This window comes from Erythranthe guttata, chromosome 14 (assembly GCF_056151865.1).
Source record: "Erythranthe guttata isolate IM_541 chromosome 14, IM_541, whole genome shotgun sequence".
In the NCBI taxonomy this organism is placed as follows: domain Eukaryota; kingdom Viridiplantae; phylum Streptophyta; class Magnoliopsida; order Lamiales; family Phrymaceae; genus Erythranthe; species Erythranthe guttata.
Genome location: NC_142546.1, coordinates 19,093,817 through 19,108,147, shown reverse-complemented (window position 1 = coordinate 19,108,147; position 14,331 = coordinate 19,093,817). Strand labels below are relative to the sequence as shown.

At 31.8% G+C, this 14,331-nt stretch overlaps 1 protein-coding gene and 1 long non-coding RNA gene across 2 annotated transcripts; one reads left to right on the top strand and one right to left on the bottom strand.

Annotated features, from left to right (window-relative positions):
- Nucleotides 1-2,821: 2,821 nt before the first annotated feature.
- On the bottom strand, nucleotides 2,822-4,315 carry LOC105957233 (methyl-CpG-binding domain-containing protein 4-like). Its single transcript, XM_012981163.2, has 2 exons — nucleotides 4,059-4,315; nucleotides 2,822-3,595 (listed from the first exon to the last, which is right to left on the bottom strand). Exons 1-2 carry the CDS (start codon nucleotides 4,104-4,106, stop codon nucleotides 3,125-3,127), a joined length of 519 nt encoding a protein of 172 aa, XP_012836617.2. The 5' UTR covers nucleotides 4,107-4,315; the 3' UTR covers nucleotides 2,822-3,124.
- A 5,913-nt stretch (nucleotides 4,316-10,228) lies between these two features.
- On the top strand, nucleotides 10,229-11,073 carry LOC148765376 (uncharacterized). Its single transcript, XR_016029715.1, has 2 exons — nucleotides 10,229-10,405; nucleotides 10,781-11,073. It is a non-coding gene; the product is annotated as an uncharacterized LOC148765376 (long non-coding RNA).
- Nucleotides 11,074-14,331: the final 3,258 nt, after the last annotated feature.

Below are 14,331 nucleotides of genomic sequence, written 5' to 3'. Positions count from 1 at the left end.
TTCATCACATGTGACCATATTCAACCCCTATCAACTCCCAACTTTGTCTTAATTCTTGTAAATAAGTCGTAAAATAAATAAATGAGTGATGAGATGGTTTTTCATAATTGTATTTATATCAAGGGTACCATTAGTAAAGTACAGAAGCAATGTATTGTCGGAACCATAATACCTAGATATTGTACAATCTATGTGTATATTGTGCACGTGAAATACCGCGCCGTAAAACAATGAATACCATACAATTAATGACTTGAATCGATCGAATTGCTGGCCCCAAAATGATAACTATATTGTATGAGTATGTTTCTTACGAACAACAATCACTGTTTCATCAAAAGAGTTATTTTATTTAGATGTACCCTAAGTAATTACACATCAACATTACGATATGATTTAACGTGCTACAATACACGACACTAACTTATGACTCGTACTATTATGGTGATTAATTAAGAAACATTACATAGGTTTGACAAATTGTGTAAACTGCAAATATTACTAGGTTTAACACTATCAAACTTTGGATTAATCAACTTCATATTTGGAATTCTTTACTTTACTTTCTTGATGAACTTGGTTCATCGATCCACTCGTAGCTTCACATTCTTCATATTGAGAGTAGTTGTGGGAGAAAGTTTGCCCAATTTCAAATGGCTCACACTAATGAGAATAGCCATAGTATGGGCAAGAGTAAAATAGTCTCGCGGGATTCAAACTTGTCTCCAAAACCATGATTATTGTTTTTCTACAACAATGAGAATGACCCCTTGTACGAAGAGTAGCATCACCACAACTGTGTTCAAGAATACATTTGCGAATGCCGAATAACTGGTGTGATTTATAAACTGATGCATAAACCCTCCATTTGCAATTTTCAACAATGCATACCGCTATGATCTTTGATTATTTTTCTTTTACTTAAATGTTCGATTATTAGCAGTGTTCTAAAAATCGGCCGATGCGGCCGATTAATCGGTCTCCGAGGCGGAGGCGGTCCAAAACCTTTACGATTTTAGTGTAAAGGTTTGAAAAATCGGTTTTTTGCCTGTGAGGTGGTTTTAGGCGGTCTGAGGCGGTCCGAGGCGGTCAAACCTTTAAGGCGGGTCAAAATCGGTGGCAAAAATCGGTTAAAATCGTTTTTTTTTTCTTTTTATAATTCAAAATAAAAGTTGGATTTTAATAAAAGAAAATATGAGTTTATGTCTTATTTTGTTTATGTTAATTGTTATTGTTAAAGAACTAATGATGTATTCCAGGAATGTTCAAGAATAAATGTAAATTCAAAAAAATAGTTTTTTTATTTATATTTTATAAGGATATTTATGTATTATGATCTTATAATTATTAAACTTTTATTATGTTATTAGGATATATACATGATGGAGATATAACTATGTTTAAATATCTTTTTATATATGTTTGGAGTATTTATAAATAATATTTAGAAATATATTATATTAAATTTTAAAAACTGATTTATTTCCGATTTATTACCGATTAATCACCGTCGCACCAATTAATCGTGAGTCAGTGCCTGACCGACTCGGACCCGATTACCGCTTTTTACAACCTTGATTATTAGCAATGGTTTTGTTTAGCATAAACCTTAAATGATTAAGATCTCTGAAAATTTGAGTATCCCCACGTATGCAATGTCTCAATGCATCAATTGAATTTCCAAGAGGATTGAATTCAATTTGCAACATTTTGTCGGAATTGACAACCTCACTTGAAAATGCAAAAAAAAAAAAAAAAAAAAAAATTAAACAAATTGGATTATTATAGTGTACTACAAATAAATTATAACAACCAAAATAAGTAATTTGAGTGGAATGCTTGCATACGAGAACTCCATTTCTAAGATACTAGACGTACAATCATTCCATACTATCAATATCCTTATACGATAATACGAGCGTATTTATTCCACACTATCAGTATATTAACACGATACTATTAAGTATTATATTCTATGTTATGATGACATAAACAAATCAAAAATGCATACAAAACAGAATGGGGGCATACCAATTTTCAGCTCGAACGCTCTTTCCACGCCCATTTGGTTCATCTATGTGGCTCACCACAATGTCGACCACATTCATGTGCATTATCAAATGCAATGTAACTATATTCACCATGTTTTCGTCACAACTCAGAATGACAACCATTCTTTCACGAGGAGCTAAGTATTGGAGCACCAATGTGTCAGGATGAATATGGTCCCACTTCCTTATGACAGACTCATAGCCTCCCTTAAAGTCGAATCATTCATAACGGAAATGACGTGCATATTATCTTGATACCGACAACTTCCAAGAATACTAGTGCAGAGGGGGTTTCATTCAGCATTTGCTACCATTGTGGAAAATTTCAAATTTTTTTCGCGGTCGAGAAAGAGGAAGTAGTAACAGAGAATATGAGGAAAGAGAGATGAGAGATGAGAGAGAAAGAGAAGAGAAGAAATGGAAGAAAGAAGAGAGAGAGGAGAGGAGAAGAGAGAGAGTGTATGAAGTGAAATAAAGTAGGGCTAGAGACTGAACTGCATGTTTATGTTAGTTGTAGGGACTGACCCGCTTGTGAAACGTGGCTGGGGATTGACTCGTGTTTTATGTTTGCACTTGGGGATTTATCGGTACAAACCCCTAGGAAATTCATTATCTTCTGAGCCGTCTTTAAAATTCGTAAGAGAGAGAGAGAGAGAGAGAGAGAGAGAGAGAGAGAGAGAGAGAGAGAGAGAGTGTCATTTTTTCTGCCCCATGTATGTATGCTTTGTACATGTATTAACAGGAAGACGAAGGAATCCAGACTTCTACGGTTTTACCACTTATGTAACATTCATTACAAAGGAAGAAAGTAACCAAAAACTAGTGTACTTGTTCTTGATTTGGGTCTCGTTCAAATGACGTCACTTCCTACTTTTTCCGGATTCCAATTGAAATAACAGAAACATAAATTTAAATCGAAAAACCCCGGTGGGTGGTTGCACACCTCTTCAAAAACCCAACACTTGTGAACAAGTAAAAAATATGTGAAGTTGAGCATATATACGGTGCCCAAAAATTCGAAAATAGTAAAACTCCAGCAGCCGAAAAAAAAACGACGATTTCCTCAAATAAAATCAGTTCTTGGCAGCAGCAGCTGAAGTGGCCGGAAGAGTGTCTTGCATGATCTTTGGCGTAATGAAACTGAAATGCTGGACAGAGATATAGCCATTGTTATACTCTGGATACGAAGTTAGAAAGTTGGAAACATCGGTAGGTGTCCTCAATTGTTTTGTCCCATTGGGGGTTTTGTAATGGCAGTCGATTTTGGATCCGTCCCTCCTCAATGTCATTCTCCTCTTGAAACCTGCCGGAGTTTTGGGTGTGTTGGGCTTGTCTATCACCCATGTCCTCGACTTATCGTACTCTATGTCAGCCTTATCTTTGCAAGAAACTCCCGGCTTTTTGCTGCACACGAAAGGGTCCTCTATGAATTTGCTTCTGATTTCTTCGTACTCTTCTTCACTTGGAATTATCCTCCACTTGAAGCATTCGCCACACTGCGCACTCCATATCTCAACCCATTTCTTACCACCAATTTCTGGTTGCTGTCACAAGTAACAGAGTACAACGTCATGCAAAAACTGTTTATCAACTCAGATTTTCAATTCTTGGAGTAATCAAGAACAGAGGCGTTTCTTCAAACAGGTAGTGGGCACTAAGAACAATGCAAAACAAGGAAAAATGCTGCACAATTTGTGGTTGCTGTTATAAGAAACAGAGTACCAGCAGTATGCAACATTGTTTATCAACTCAGATTTTCAATTCTTGGTGTCAAGAGCAGAGACATTTCATCAAACAGGTAGTGAGCAGTGTTCACAATGCAAAGCAAATAAAAATGCCACACGATTTTCATTGAACTCAAAATTTCAGTCCAAAATACAAGAGAATTACTTAGGCCTGCGACAAGAGATTAGTACTATTTTGATAAAAAAAAAAAAAAAAACTCGCACAAACACACATAAACGGAAACAGATGCAGGATTATTGTGTATGAAACGAAGAGAAATACCGTTTTGGGTTGCTGGGGAGTCGTCTTCTCCGTACTAATTTTCTTCATTTCTCAGATTCTAATCTGTTGATGATTTTCTCTTCTTTCCCACAATTCAATAATTTCCGAATTGGGTTTCTGCCGTCTGCTTTAGTACGAGAACCATGTTTCTATATACATATGAACTAAAACTCCCTCATTCATAATTTGATTAGCCATCGTTAGGAGGAAACAGCCAAATTATTGTCGTTAGCTAAATTAGTAGCCGCACGGGAAATAAGGTTGTAGTGTGACCTTATATTATACTATGTGAAAGGTGTTATTCACTCATGTTATTTATAAAAAAACATCAAACGCCCCCTAATTTTTTACAGTTACTGATTAAACTTTTAACGATGTTAAATTGAAGGCTGCGGCTATATGCAAGACTAATTCCACTTGTGTAAGAACAAATTAAAATTTTCAATGTATAAATACTATAATACCCTTATTTATTAAAAAAATAAAAAATTCCAAATATGCAAGACCAAAAATTCAAAAACACAAAAAACCCTATCACAAGACCACAAAACCACAAGATCAACTATCATTTTCTCCATCTTCCAAAACCCACAAGACCTTTCTCCTTCCTCCTCCATTAACCCACAAAACCTAGAAATTCAAAATCATCAAAACTCAACAAATCTTACAAAGATGGCAAGTATGGAGTCAGGAGACATCAAAATAGAAAATTCTACGATGGAAAAACCCAAGAATGTATGCATTTATGGGTTTTTTAGCTACAATATCGATTTTCCAAAAAAAATCCCGCGCAAACGAATTCGACATGTACAGGTCGAATTTTACAGCTAAAAATCGACATTTAGATGTCGATTTTGAGGTATAAAATTCGACATTTAGATGTCGATTTTGAGGTATAAAATTCGACATTTGAATTTGTGCTATAAATTCGACATGTCAATGTCGATTTTTACCTATGAAATTCGACGCTTAAGTGTCGATTTGTAGCATAGTTTTTCGACACCTTGGTGTCGATTTTTGTTTTTCTCTCATTATTTGTATTTGGTCTTACATGAGAAAAAAAGCCAATTTAATTGATGGGCATACTTGTCATTCCATCTTAATAAAATAGAATCTTTTGGAATCTTTCTTTAATTTGGTCTTGCACAAGTGGATTGAGTATTGCATATAGCCGCAGCCTAAATTGAATTGTGCGATGACTCATTTACCCTGTTTTATATTTAATAGAATCCTCTATTTTTCTAGGTTATTATAAATATCTAAAAGACACACTTTCTCTTGAATTATTTTATCAATGTTTTATTTTTCAAAGCAACAAAACCTACAAAATCTCTATCATTCTCAACGTATTCGGAAAATCTTTTGAAGAAATCTTGTATGAGCATATTAGAAGGATGAACTTTTGGTCTGACGGTATGGATTTTGATCTTAAGATTTTTTTCCCTCGATTACGAGATGAATTTTTGGGTACTCTGAAATGTTTTTTGGGGTTCTTTAACCCAATGAACTAAGAAGGTTATGGATACGATTTTAAGTAAAAATGAGGTATATTTTTTGTGGATTGTTGACGATTTTTAACGTTTGTTCAAATTAGGGTTTTTTTTGTCGATTTTAGTGTTTGATTTTAGGTATTTTCAGTTTTCTTTTTTGGGGGTTTGCAATTATAATATGAAAAGCTTTGGGTTTAATTTGCAATTCTTTCAAATTCCGGGTTTCATCCAATTTGAGGATTTCTTTTAGATTTTGGGGATTTTCCGTTTTCTATTTGTGGGCTTTAACATTCATAAACAAAAGCCAACATTTTTTTTGCAACAGCCGGTCAAAGGGTTTAACTAAGGCAGTCGGTAAAAAAAAGTTAATCGCTTAAAAAAAAAAGTTAATCGCTTGGGAGTGTTTTATTAAAGTGAATTTTACCCTAAATAGTAATCATGTCAAAATTCATATACATATATTTATGTGATAAAAGTTCGGATGAAATCATCGATTAGTATAACAATCGAAAGTATATTGAATATACAATAAGATATGTAATTTATTATGTTATGCTGATTGTTGTTTTAGGAGCTATGTACTTCAATTTAAGAGGTTCTCGTCTTTTATTTTATCAGTTAAAGTTCTATTGTTGCTTATTATATTTTAGTATTATTAATTAATTAGAACTAATAAGTCGGTAATCATGTGCAATTTGTTAAAATAATCATTTTATATACTAATTAATAAAAATATACTGGCCTTAATTACACCAAATCATATTTTCCATCTTTACTAGTAATTTACTTGTGCGATGTACGGGGATCAATTCTAAGTTCAAATTTTTTTAATGACTAAAACACGTTGATGATGTAAATCAAAGACCTTTGTGAATGAAAAGAGGATTTTAATGCGATGCACGGGGTAATATAAAAAATCAAAATATGTTTTACATAAAATAAGCGAATGAAAACTTTGAATAGTTGATATATAATACGATATAATCTATTTTTTTAAAACAAAATCAATTCCATTTGATTTAAGTACTGACATCAACAAAATAAAATGATAAAAGAAAATATAAAATACGAAAAAATGTGATATAAAAAGTAAGATGCATTATCTGACATAAATGGTACAACTATCTCGTCCAATACACTCAGATCCTTAACATGAAACTTAATTGTTAAAATAGTGTTTTACAACACACGCATGGGCATAACTCATCTAATACCTTGCGAGTAACATGCAATTTTTTCATTTCAAATTCAATAAGTGATACACATTACTGAAACACAAATCCCTAAAAGTGTTAGAAATAAATACAATTTATATTAAATTACCTTGATTTAAAAAAAATTATGTGCAGTCGACAATAAAATTAGCATAAAGTGCAAATAAATTTAACACGACAAAATAATTATATATATAAATAAGATTTTTTTTTTGTAAACCAAAATGCATTTAAGTCCCATATGGTGGGCTTTTTTGCTATTCGCCAAAAAAAAAAAAAAAAAAAAGAACCTACTGTGCCAAAATTAGATTTACGGTATATGGGGTTTTCTAAATAAAAAAAAATAGAATAATATTTCCTAAATAATCAAATTAATTAGTGGAAAGAAATCTCTAGAAGAAGAAAAAAAACAAATATACAAAAGCTCAGAAGTGGATTTTGGCAATTTGATATATTACTTTTTGGCCTCATTTGGTTGGCAAGATAAGATTAGCTAAGATAAGATTAAATAATATAATGAAACCCAATTATTTTATTGGAGCTCGCGACGTCCAACAATAAAAACTCACTGAGAGGCAAGATAAGCCATGATAAGGCAAGATAAACCATGATTATATAATTTTGGCGGATCGACCCTCGGCAATTTATTGGGATACCAAACATCAAAACAAGTCCAACTATTTAGTTAATCGTGGCTAAACTTGACAACCAAACGCGTCCTTTATGTATTATTTTAATATTTTCTTCATTTAGCTTTCATGTACAGGGTCTGGTATATATAGCTGTTGAAGGATTGATTATAGGTGCCGAGCAATAATTTACCTGCTCCGTTAATCATGTTTTTTTGTTCATAAATGCTACATGGTTGTGTTTTTAGCTGATACCATTCCAAAACGTGAACGGTTGGAGATGCCCTAGTTGAATTTTTAGGATGGTCCGAAAATGCTAAAAATCATTGTTTCCGATTTTATCGTCCAATAAATTAGATGAGAGGTTGGGACAAACATTCAAGTTGACACGTGTGCTTGATCGCCAAACATGGATGAAAGTATGCCTTACTAATCCAGACCGGGTGAAGACCATCGCCCATCTTAGGCGACATCGAACCTAATGCCCGCCCAACATGAGCATTCAAACGGTGAAAATCAGCTTTCATAATTATTTTATATAAAATTATTTGTATATTGTAGATGTCAGATGTTCCTCGGCATCGCCTCTAGGAGAGAAGGTCGGGGTGTAAGACCATCAGAGAAGAGACGTGCCACGAGATGTCGTCATTGTTAGATCAACTATCTATGTTTAGAGTATGGAACTAAATTTCTTATTACATTGATACATGTCTTTCTTTTATTATTACGTATATTTCAGTATTTTGATAAGGGTAAGATACAGTTTACACCTCTGAACTATGGCCAACGAACCAAACATCCACTGAAACTTCAATTCAAAACGTAGTAAAATAGCCCACATTTTTGTTGCATATTGCGTAGTTCTATAAATTGATTATTTCTCGATATATATCATGGGGATTAGAAAATTCGAGTCAGGACATCGGAAAAGAAAGAAAAAACAAAGAATAGAGAAGTCTATACACACTACCAAAAAACATGGCTTTTGTAACGGAAACTTTGTGACACACCAAATTTGTCACAACTAGTGATGGAATTACTGGCAAATTTGTGACTGCTTTGATTACGAAAATTCTGTAATTGATTGTGACGAGTACGTGACCAATTTTGCGACGAATTTTGTGACAACCATACTTTTGTTACATTTCAGTCACATATGGTTTGACAGAAATTAGTTTTGTCACAAATCAGTGACATATTTTATGACTAAAAATAGTGTGGTCACAAGTCCGTCATAATATTTTTAAAGAAGTAACAGTTTGACTAATATTGGTCACAAATACGTCACACTCCCATTTCCATCACAAATCTGTCACATACATTTCAGTCGTAAATCGGTCACATTTCAAGGTTCGTCATTGATCCGTCATTACTTCATCACCGTCATACATCTGTCATACACAACTCCGTCATAAATCTGTCATATTTTAAATTCTGTCATTTATTTGTCACTATCTTTATTCAATCGCAAATCCGTCACATGTAATTCGGTAACGAATCTGTCACATTTTAAGTTTCGTCATTAATTCGCCACTTTTGATATTCTGGTCACAAATTCGACACATATGTTTATTGATTAAAAATAATCACATTTTAATTTTGATTTACTAATCATTTATACTTGCTTTCATCTTTGTAAAACAATTTAATGGTGATTAAAACCTATTATAGTATATTAAATAAATAATAGTATAATAAATATGAACTATTCTAATGCTAATATTGCAAATATATTTTAGATATTGTTCAAAATTCATACTATTCCTCTTTAATTCTTTAACGCATTGGAGAATACTTCAATCTTTAACTATTAAGATATTTTTTTAAATATTTATAAATAATAAAAAAATCATTATTTCATTTATATTTCAATATTTTACTATTTTGAAAAAAGAACTTGATTAATTAAAAAATGAAGTCTACAATTAAATTAAATTAAATTATCAAGCCTAAATTAATTAACTGTACTTTGATTTGTAGTATATTATGTAATAATCAATATTGTCAGAATTGGATTGGACACAAAACCGGATAAGCATTCGGGTCACGATTGGACCTGTTTAACCGGGTTCAACCCGGGTGTTTTAGTTTTTTAAAAATTTTATTATTTTATAAATTTTAATATTTAAAATTATAATTTCTATACGTTTTTTAATCTTCACACTTTCTTCCCCTTTATTAATTTTTTATAGACTCTTATCTTTATTATTCACCACACCTAAAGGTGGAAATTGGAACAAAATTTCCGATTTCCGCCGAATCCGATCAAAAAATTTCCGATTTTGGAACGGTTTTTTCAATTCCGAAATTATGAATTCCGAAAATTCCGAAAAAAATCGGATCGGAATTGGAATACATATCAAAATTTTAGAATTTCCGAATTCCGATCCGAAAGTAATTCCGAATTTTTCCGATTATTTCCGAAGTTTTCCAATATTTTCTGAATATTTATTAATTATTATATATATATATATATATATATATATATATATATATATATATAATATATACATATTGACTGCCTTGTAGGTGACTAGGCCGTTCCATTACCTTTCCGTTTTCTTTTTTATTTTTTATTTTATTTTATTTTATTTATTTTTTTATTCAATTGTTTTATTCAAGAAACCCTAACATGAACTTCTCATTTTCAACTTTTTTTCATCGCCGCTTCTTCCCATTTTTTTATTTTCGGCCTCTTTTCCTCTTTTCTTCAAAATTACATCTTCAATCTTTGCCCCAGTCTTGGCCTCTTATTTAATTACGCAGAACTTCTTCTGGTGAAGCCTGAAGGTATTGTTCACAGAAGAAAGGATGGTTAAATACGAAGTTTTATTTTGGTTTGGATTTTTTTTTAAACTCCAACTCTGTTTCAAACATCAAACCATCGACGGCGGTGGACTGAGAATAAATTATTGTGATTGGGCATAGTCAGCGATTTTGCGATTAGGGCCATACTCTCTACTAGCATCGGTGGTTTCTACCATCAATAGCAACAACGGCATCAGTGATTTTAGGTACTTATGGGGTAGGGTATTATCTAATTTCTTCTAGCGGCAATTTAAGTGGGTAGTTTCTGATTTTGTACTTTACTACATATATGTGTCTACAGGAACTTTGAGTTTTGGATACAAATGTATATTGAAATGTTATAACTAATTCCCCAGATCTGCAGTTAGGCCAGGCAGTATATAAACAATTATTGTTTGAGATTAACGTCTTTTTATCTGTGTCTTGTGTCTACTGTTAGAAGACGAGAGTTTTTCTTTTTTCCTATTGTGATAGATTACACGTCAGTAAGTACAAGGGAATAATTATAAATTCTTTTTCCATAATCATGAAATCTGCACATTGGAATTTACTGATTGTTAAATAAATTTCTTTGTTCACAGGGTCTCGTGTAAATTTTGTTCGAGTTCAATTTGAGGGCTCAATGTAGCAGTGGTCTGATCGAAACCAGCTTTCCGCATCAACAAGCTTGAGCACGTAAATGAGAAGGATATTGATCTCGAACATAGTTACAGAAGAAATAGCTTTTTGAACTTGTATCGAATTGATAAATTAGGTGGCTTCCTTCAATTTTAATGCAAAACTCATTCGAGTTTTCTTTCGGTCTATGTATTATACGTTTTGACTATTGTGGTATCATATGTGAATTTGGTGTTCTAAGAATTTTCTGTGAGAATTTATTTGGAATCTTCTACTTTTTGTTAGTTTTGTAGTAGATTTTGTGTTGATTATCAAGAATTTTGAAGTTGAATAAAGTATTGAAATATTCGGATAACAGGCATAAAAAAAACTAAAATAGCTTTGAATAGCGAATTGTGACCGAAAGATAATTAAATATTTGTAATAGGTTTTCTGACGGGATACTTGTGATGGAATTTTGTGACGGAGGTTTGAATGAATTATTTGTGACCGATGTTCGGGATGGATTATTTGTGACGGACGTTTTTTATGACGACGTCTGTCACGGACAAGTGATGTAAATTCTCAGTAATTTGTGACACATTAATGACCAATAAAAAGGTTTGTGACGAAATCCGTCACAATACTTGGAGACCCTATATTACGTATTTGTGACGAAATTAGTTTGATTGCGACAGACGTATCTGTCATAAACATTGTGACGGACAAGAAAAATCAGTCACAAATGTGTTTTGTGACGAGGGTTTTTCTGACAGAACAATTCGGTCACAAATTTGTGACAAAAGGTCTTTTGTGACAGATTTTCTTCAATTTTGTGACTGAATCTTCCGTCATAAAAGCCCTTTTTTTTGGTAGTGACATTCACAACATGGAGACTATATATAAATTTTATCCTCCAAAAAACAAGTTGAAGGCGAAGTTATGGTTGGAAAATGTTTTAATTTGGAAAAAGTAAACGATCAATAAAGAAGGTGTTCATCTCGTTAGATATTTTTTATATTTTTTTCCATGCTGTTATTTGGTTTGTTGATTTGTTTTAAATGTTTGGATACTTGTAGTTATATTAATTATTTGGAAAAAAAATAATAAATTTATGGAGGCATGAGACAATCATCAGTCATTATATGGTAAAATAACCTATCGTTGATATTCGACTATATCAACGTGCAAGATAACCCTTTCGTATGTTAACCGTGATACACCATACATATGAGGACAAGGTATGGTTTTCCTTGCTAAATATCTCCAAGTATATATGATCCGCCTTTATATAAGCTTTGTACAATTAAGAACGCATCATGCCTTCGAGACGACGTACACTTCGTCCACATTTCAAATTCATCTTTGTTATTAATTATTCCAGACGCTAAAATATTCGTAGTAGTAATTCATGAATTTTTGAAGATTTTTTACTCATTCTGAGAAAAAGAAAATTCAGTTTTCGGACATCAAAATCAATTTAACTTAATTTAAGTGACTAATTGTAATTTAAATAATAATAATAATAATAATAATAATAATAATAATAATAATAATAATAATAATAATAATAATAATAATAATAATAATAATACAAACCAAGTTGAAAATAATTAGTTTTATTATAATATAGTGGATTAAAATGTCCTTTAAATAATATATATATATATATATATATATATATATATATATATATATATATATATATATATATATATATATATATATATATATATATATATATATATATATATACATATATATATATATATATATACATATATATATATATATACATATATATATATATATATGTGTATTTGATCTTATAAATAGTAATTTGATTGAAATAATAAGGTGCAACGAATTGAAAAGGATAGATTGTGAGGGAATCGGTTGAATTGGGGTTCGGATAGCGAGGAATGGCATTCCCACCATTCAATTAATCTCAAATGGTTATTTATTGAATATCTTTCTCAAATTTTCTCTTTTATTTTAGAAAGTAAATAATATATACATGAAATCAAATACGAATTGTCGAAATTAAATCAGGTATAAAGATTTCTCTATTTTCAAATCATTTCCGTTGCCTCTCAAAGTTTTCTCCTAAAATACAACATAATCTTTTCAATTACCATTTAAACTCAACATTTGACTGCTTAATTTAGTCAAGGATGATATTTTAGGTTATATTTATGGTCAAAAACACTAAAAATCGTTGCTTCCAATTTTATCGTCCAATAAATTTGATGAGAGGTTGGGACAAGCATTCAAGTTGACACGTGTGCTCGATCGCTCAACATGGATGAATGTATGTCCAACTCATCCAGACGGGGCGAGGACCATCGTGTAATAATTAATAAGACACCGGACCTAATGCTCGCCCAACATGAGCGTTCAGATGATGAAAATCAACGTTCATGCATGGTGAAATATATATATTTTAAAACTTATATAACTATTTTATATAAAATTATTTGTATATTTGTAGATGTCACATGGTCCTCGGCATCGCCTCTAGGAGTGAACGTCGGGGTGTTGGACAATCAAGAAGAGGCCTGCGACGAGGGGTCGTCATTGTTAGATTAACTACTATGTATTTTTAACGTATTGAACTAAATTTCTTATTACATTGACGCATATCTTTCTTTTATTATTACGTATATTTGAGCATTTTGGTAAGGGTAAGATACACTTTGCTCCTCTGAACTATGGCTAATGCACCAAACATCCACTGAACGTCAAAACATAGTAAAATAGTCCACAGTTTTCTTGTATCTTTTGTTTGAACTATGCTAATGGACCAAACATCCACTGAATGTCAAAACAGAGTAAAATAGTCCACAGTTTTCTTGTATTTTTTGTAATATTACAAATTGATTATTTCTCGATGTCATGAGACTTAGAAAATTCGAGTCCCGACATCATAAAAGAAAGAAAAAGGAAAGAATAGAAAATTCTATACGTTCACGACATGGAGATATACATAAATTTTATCCTCCGAAAAAACAAGTTGAAGATGAAGCTGTGGTCGTAAAATATTTTAATTTGCGAGAAGTAAACGTGAATGAGGTTTGCAATAAAGGAGAGTTCATCTCGTCCTTATATAGTAAAATAAACTATCGTTGATATTCGACGCGCAAGATAATCATTTTATATGTTATCCGTGATACACCATATATATGTGAAAAAAACAGTAAATGCGTAAGATAGTCATTTCCTTGCTAAATATCTCCAGGTATAAATAATCGCCTTCACGTAAGCTTCGTACAATTAAGAACTCATCATGCCTTCGAGACGACGTACGTGCGTCCACTTTTCGAATTCATCTTTGCTATTAAATACTCGAGACGCTTCAAAATATTCGCAGTTGCAATTCATGAATTTGTGAAGAATTTTTACTCATTTTGTGAAAAAAAAAAGGAAAATCAGTTTTCGGACATCATAGTCAATTTAACTTAATTTAAGTGAGCAATTGAAATTTAAATAATAATAATAATAATAATAATAATAATAATAATAATAATAATGCAAA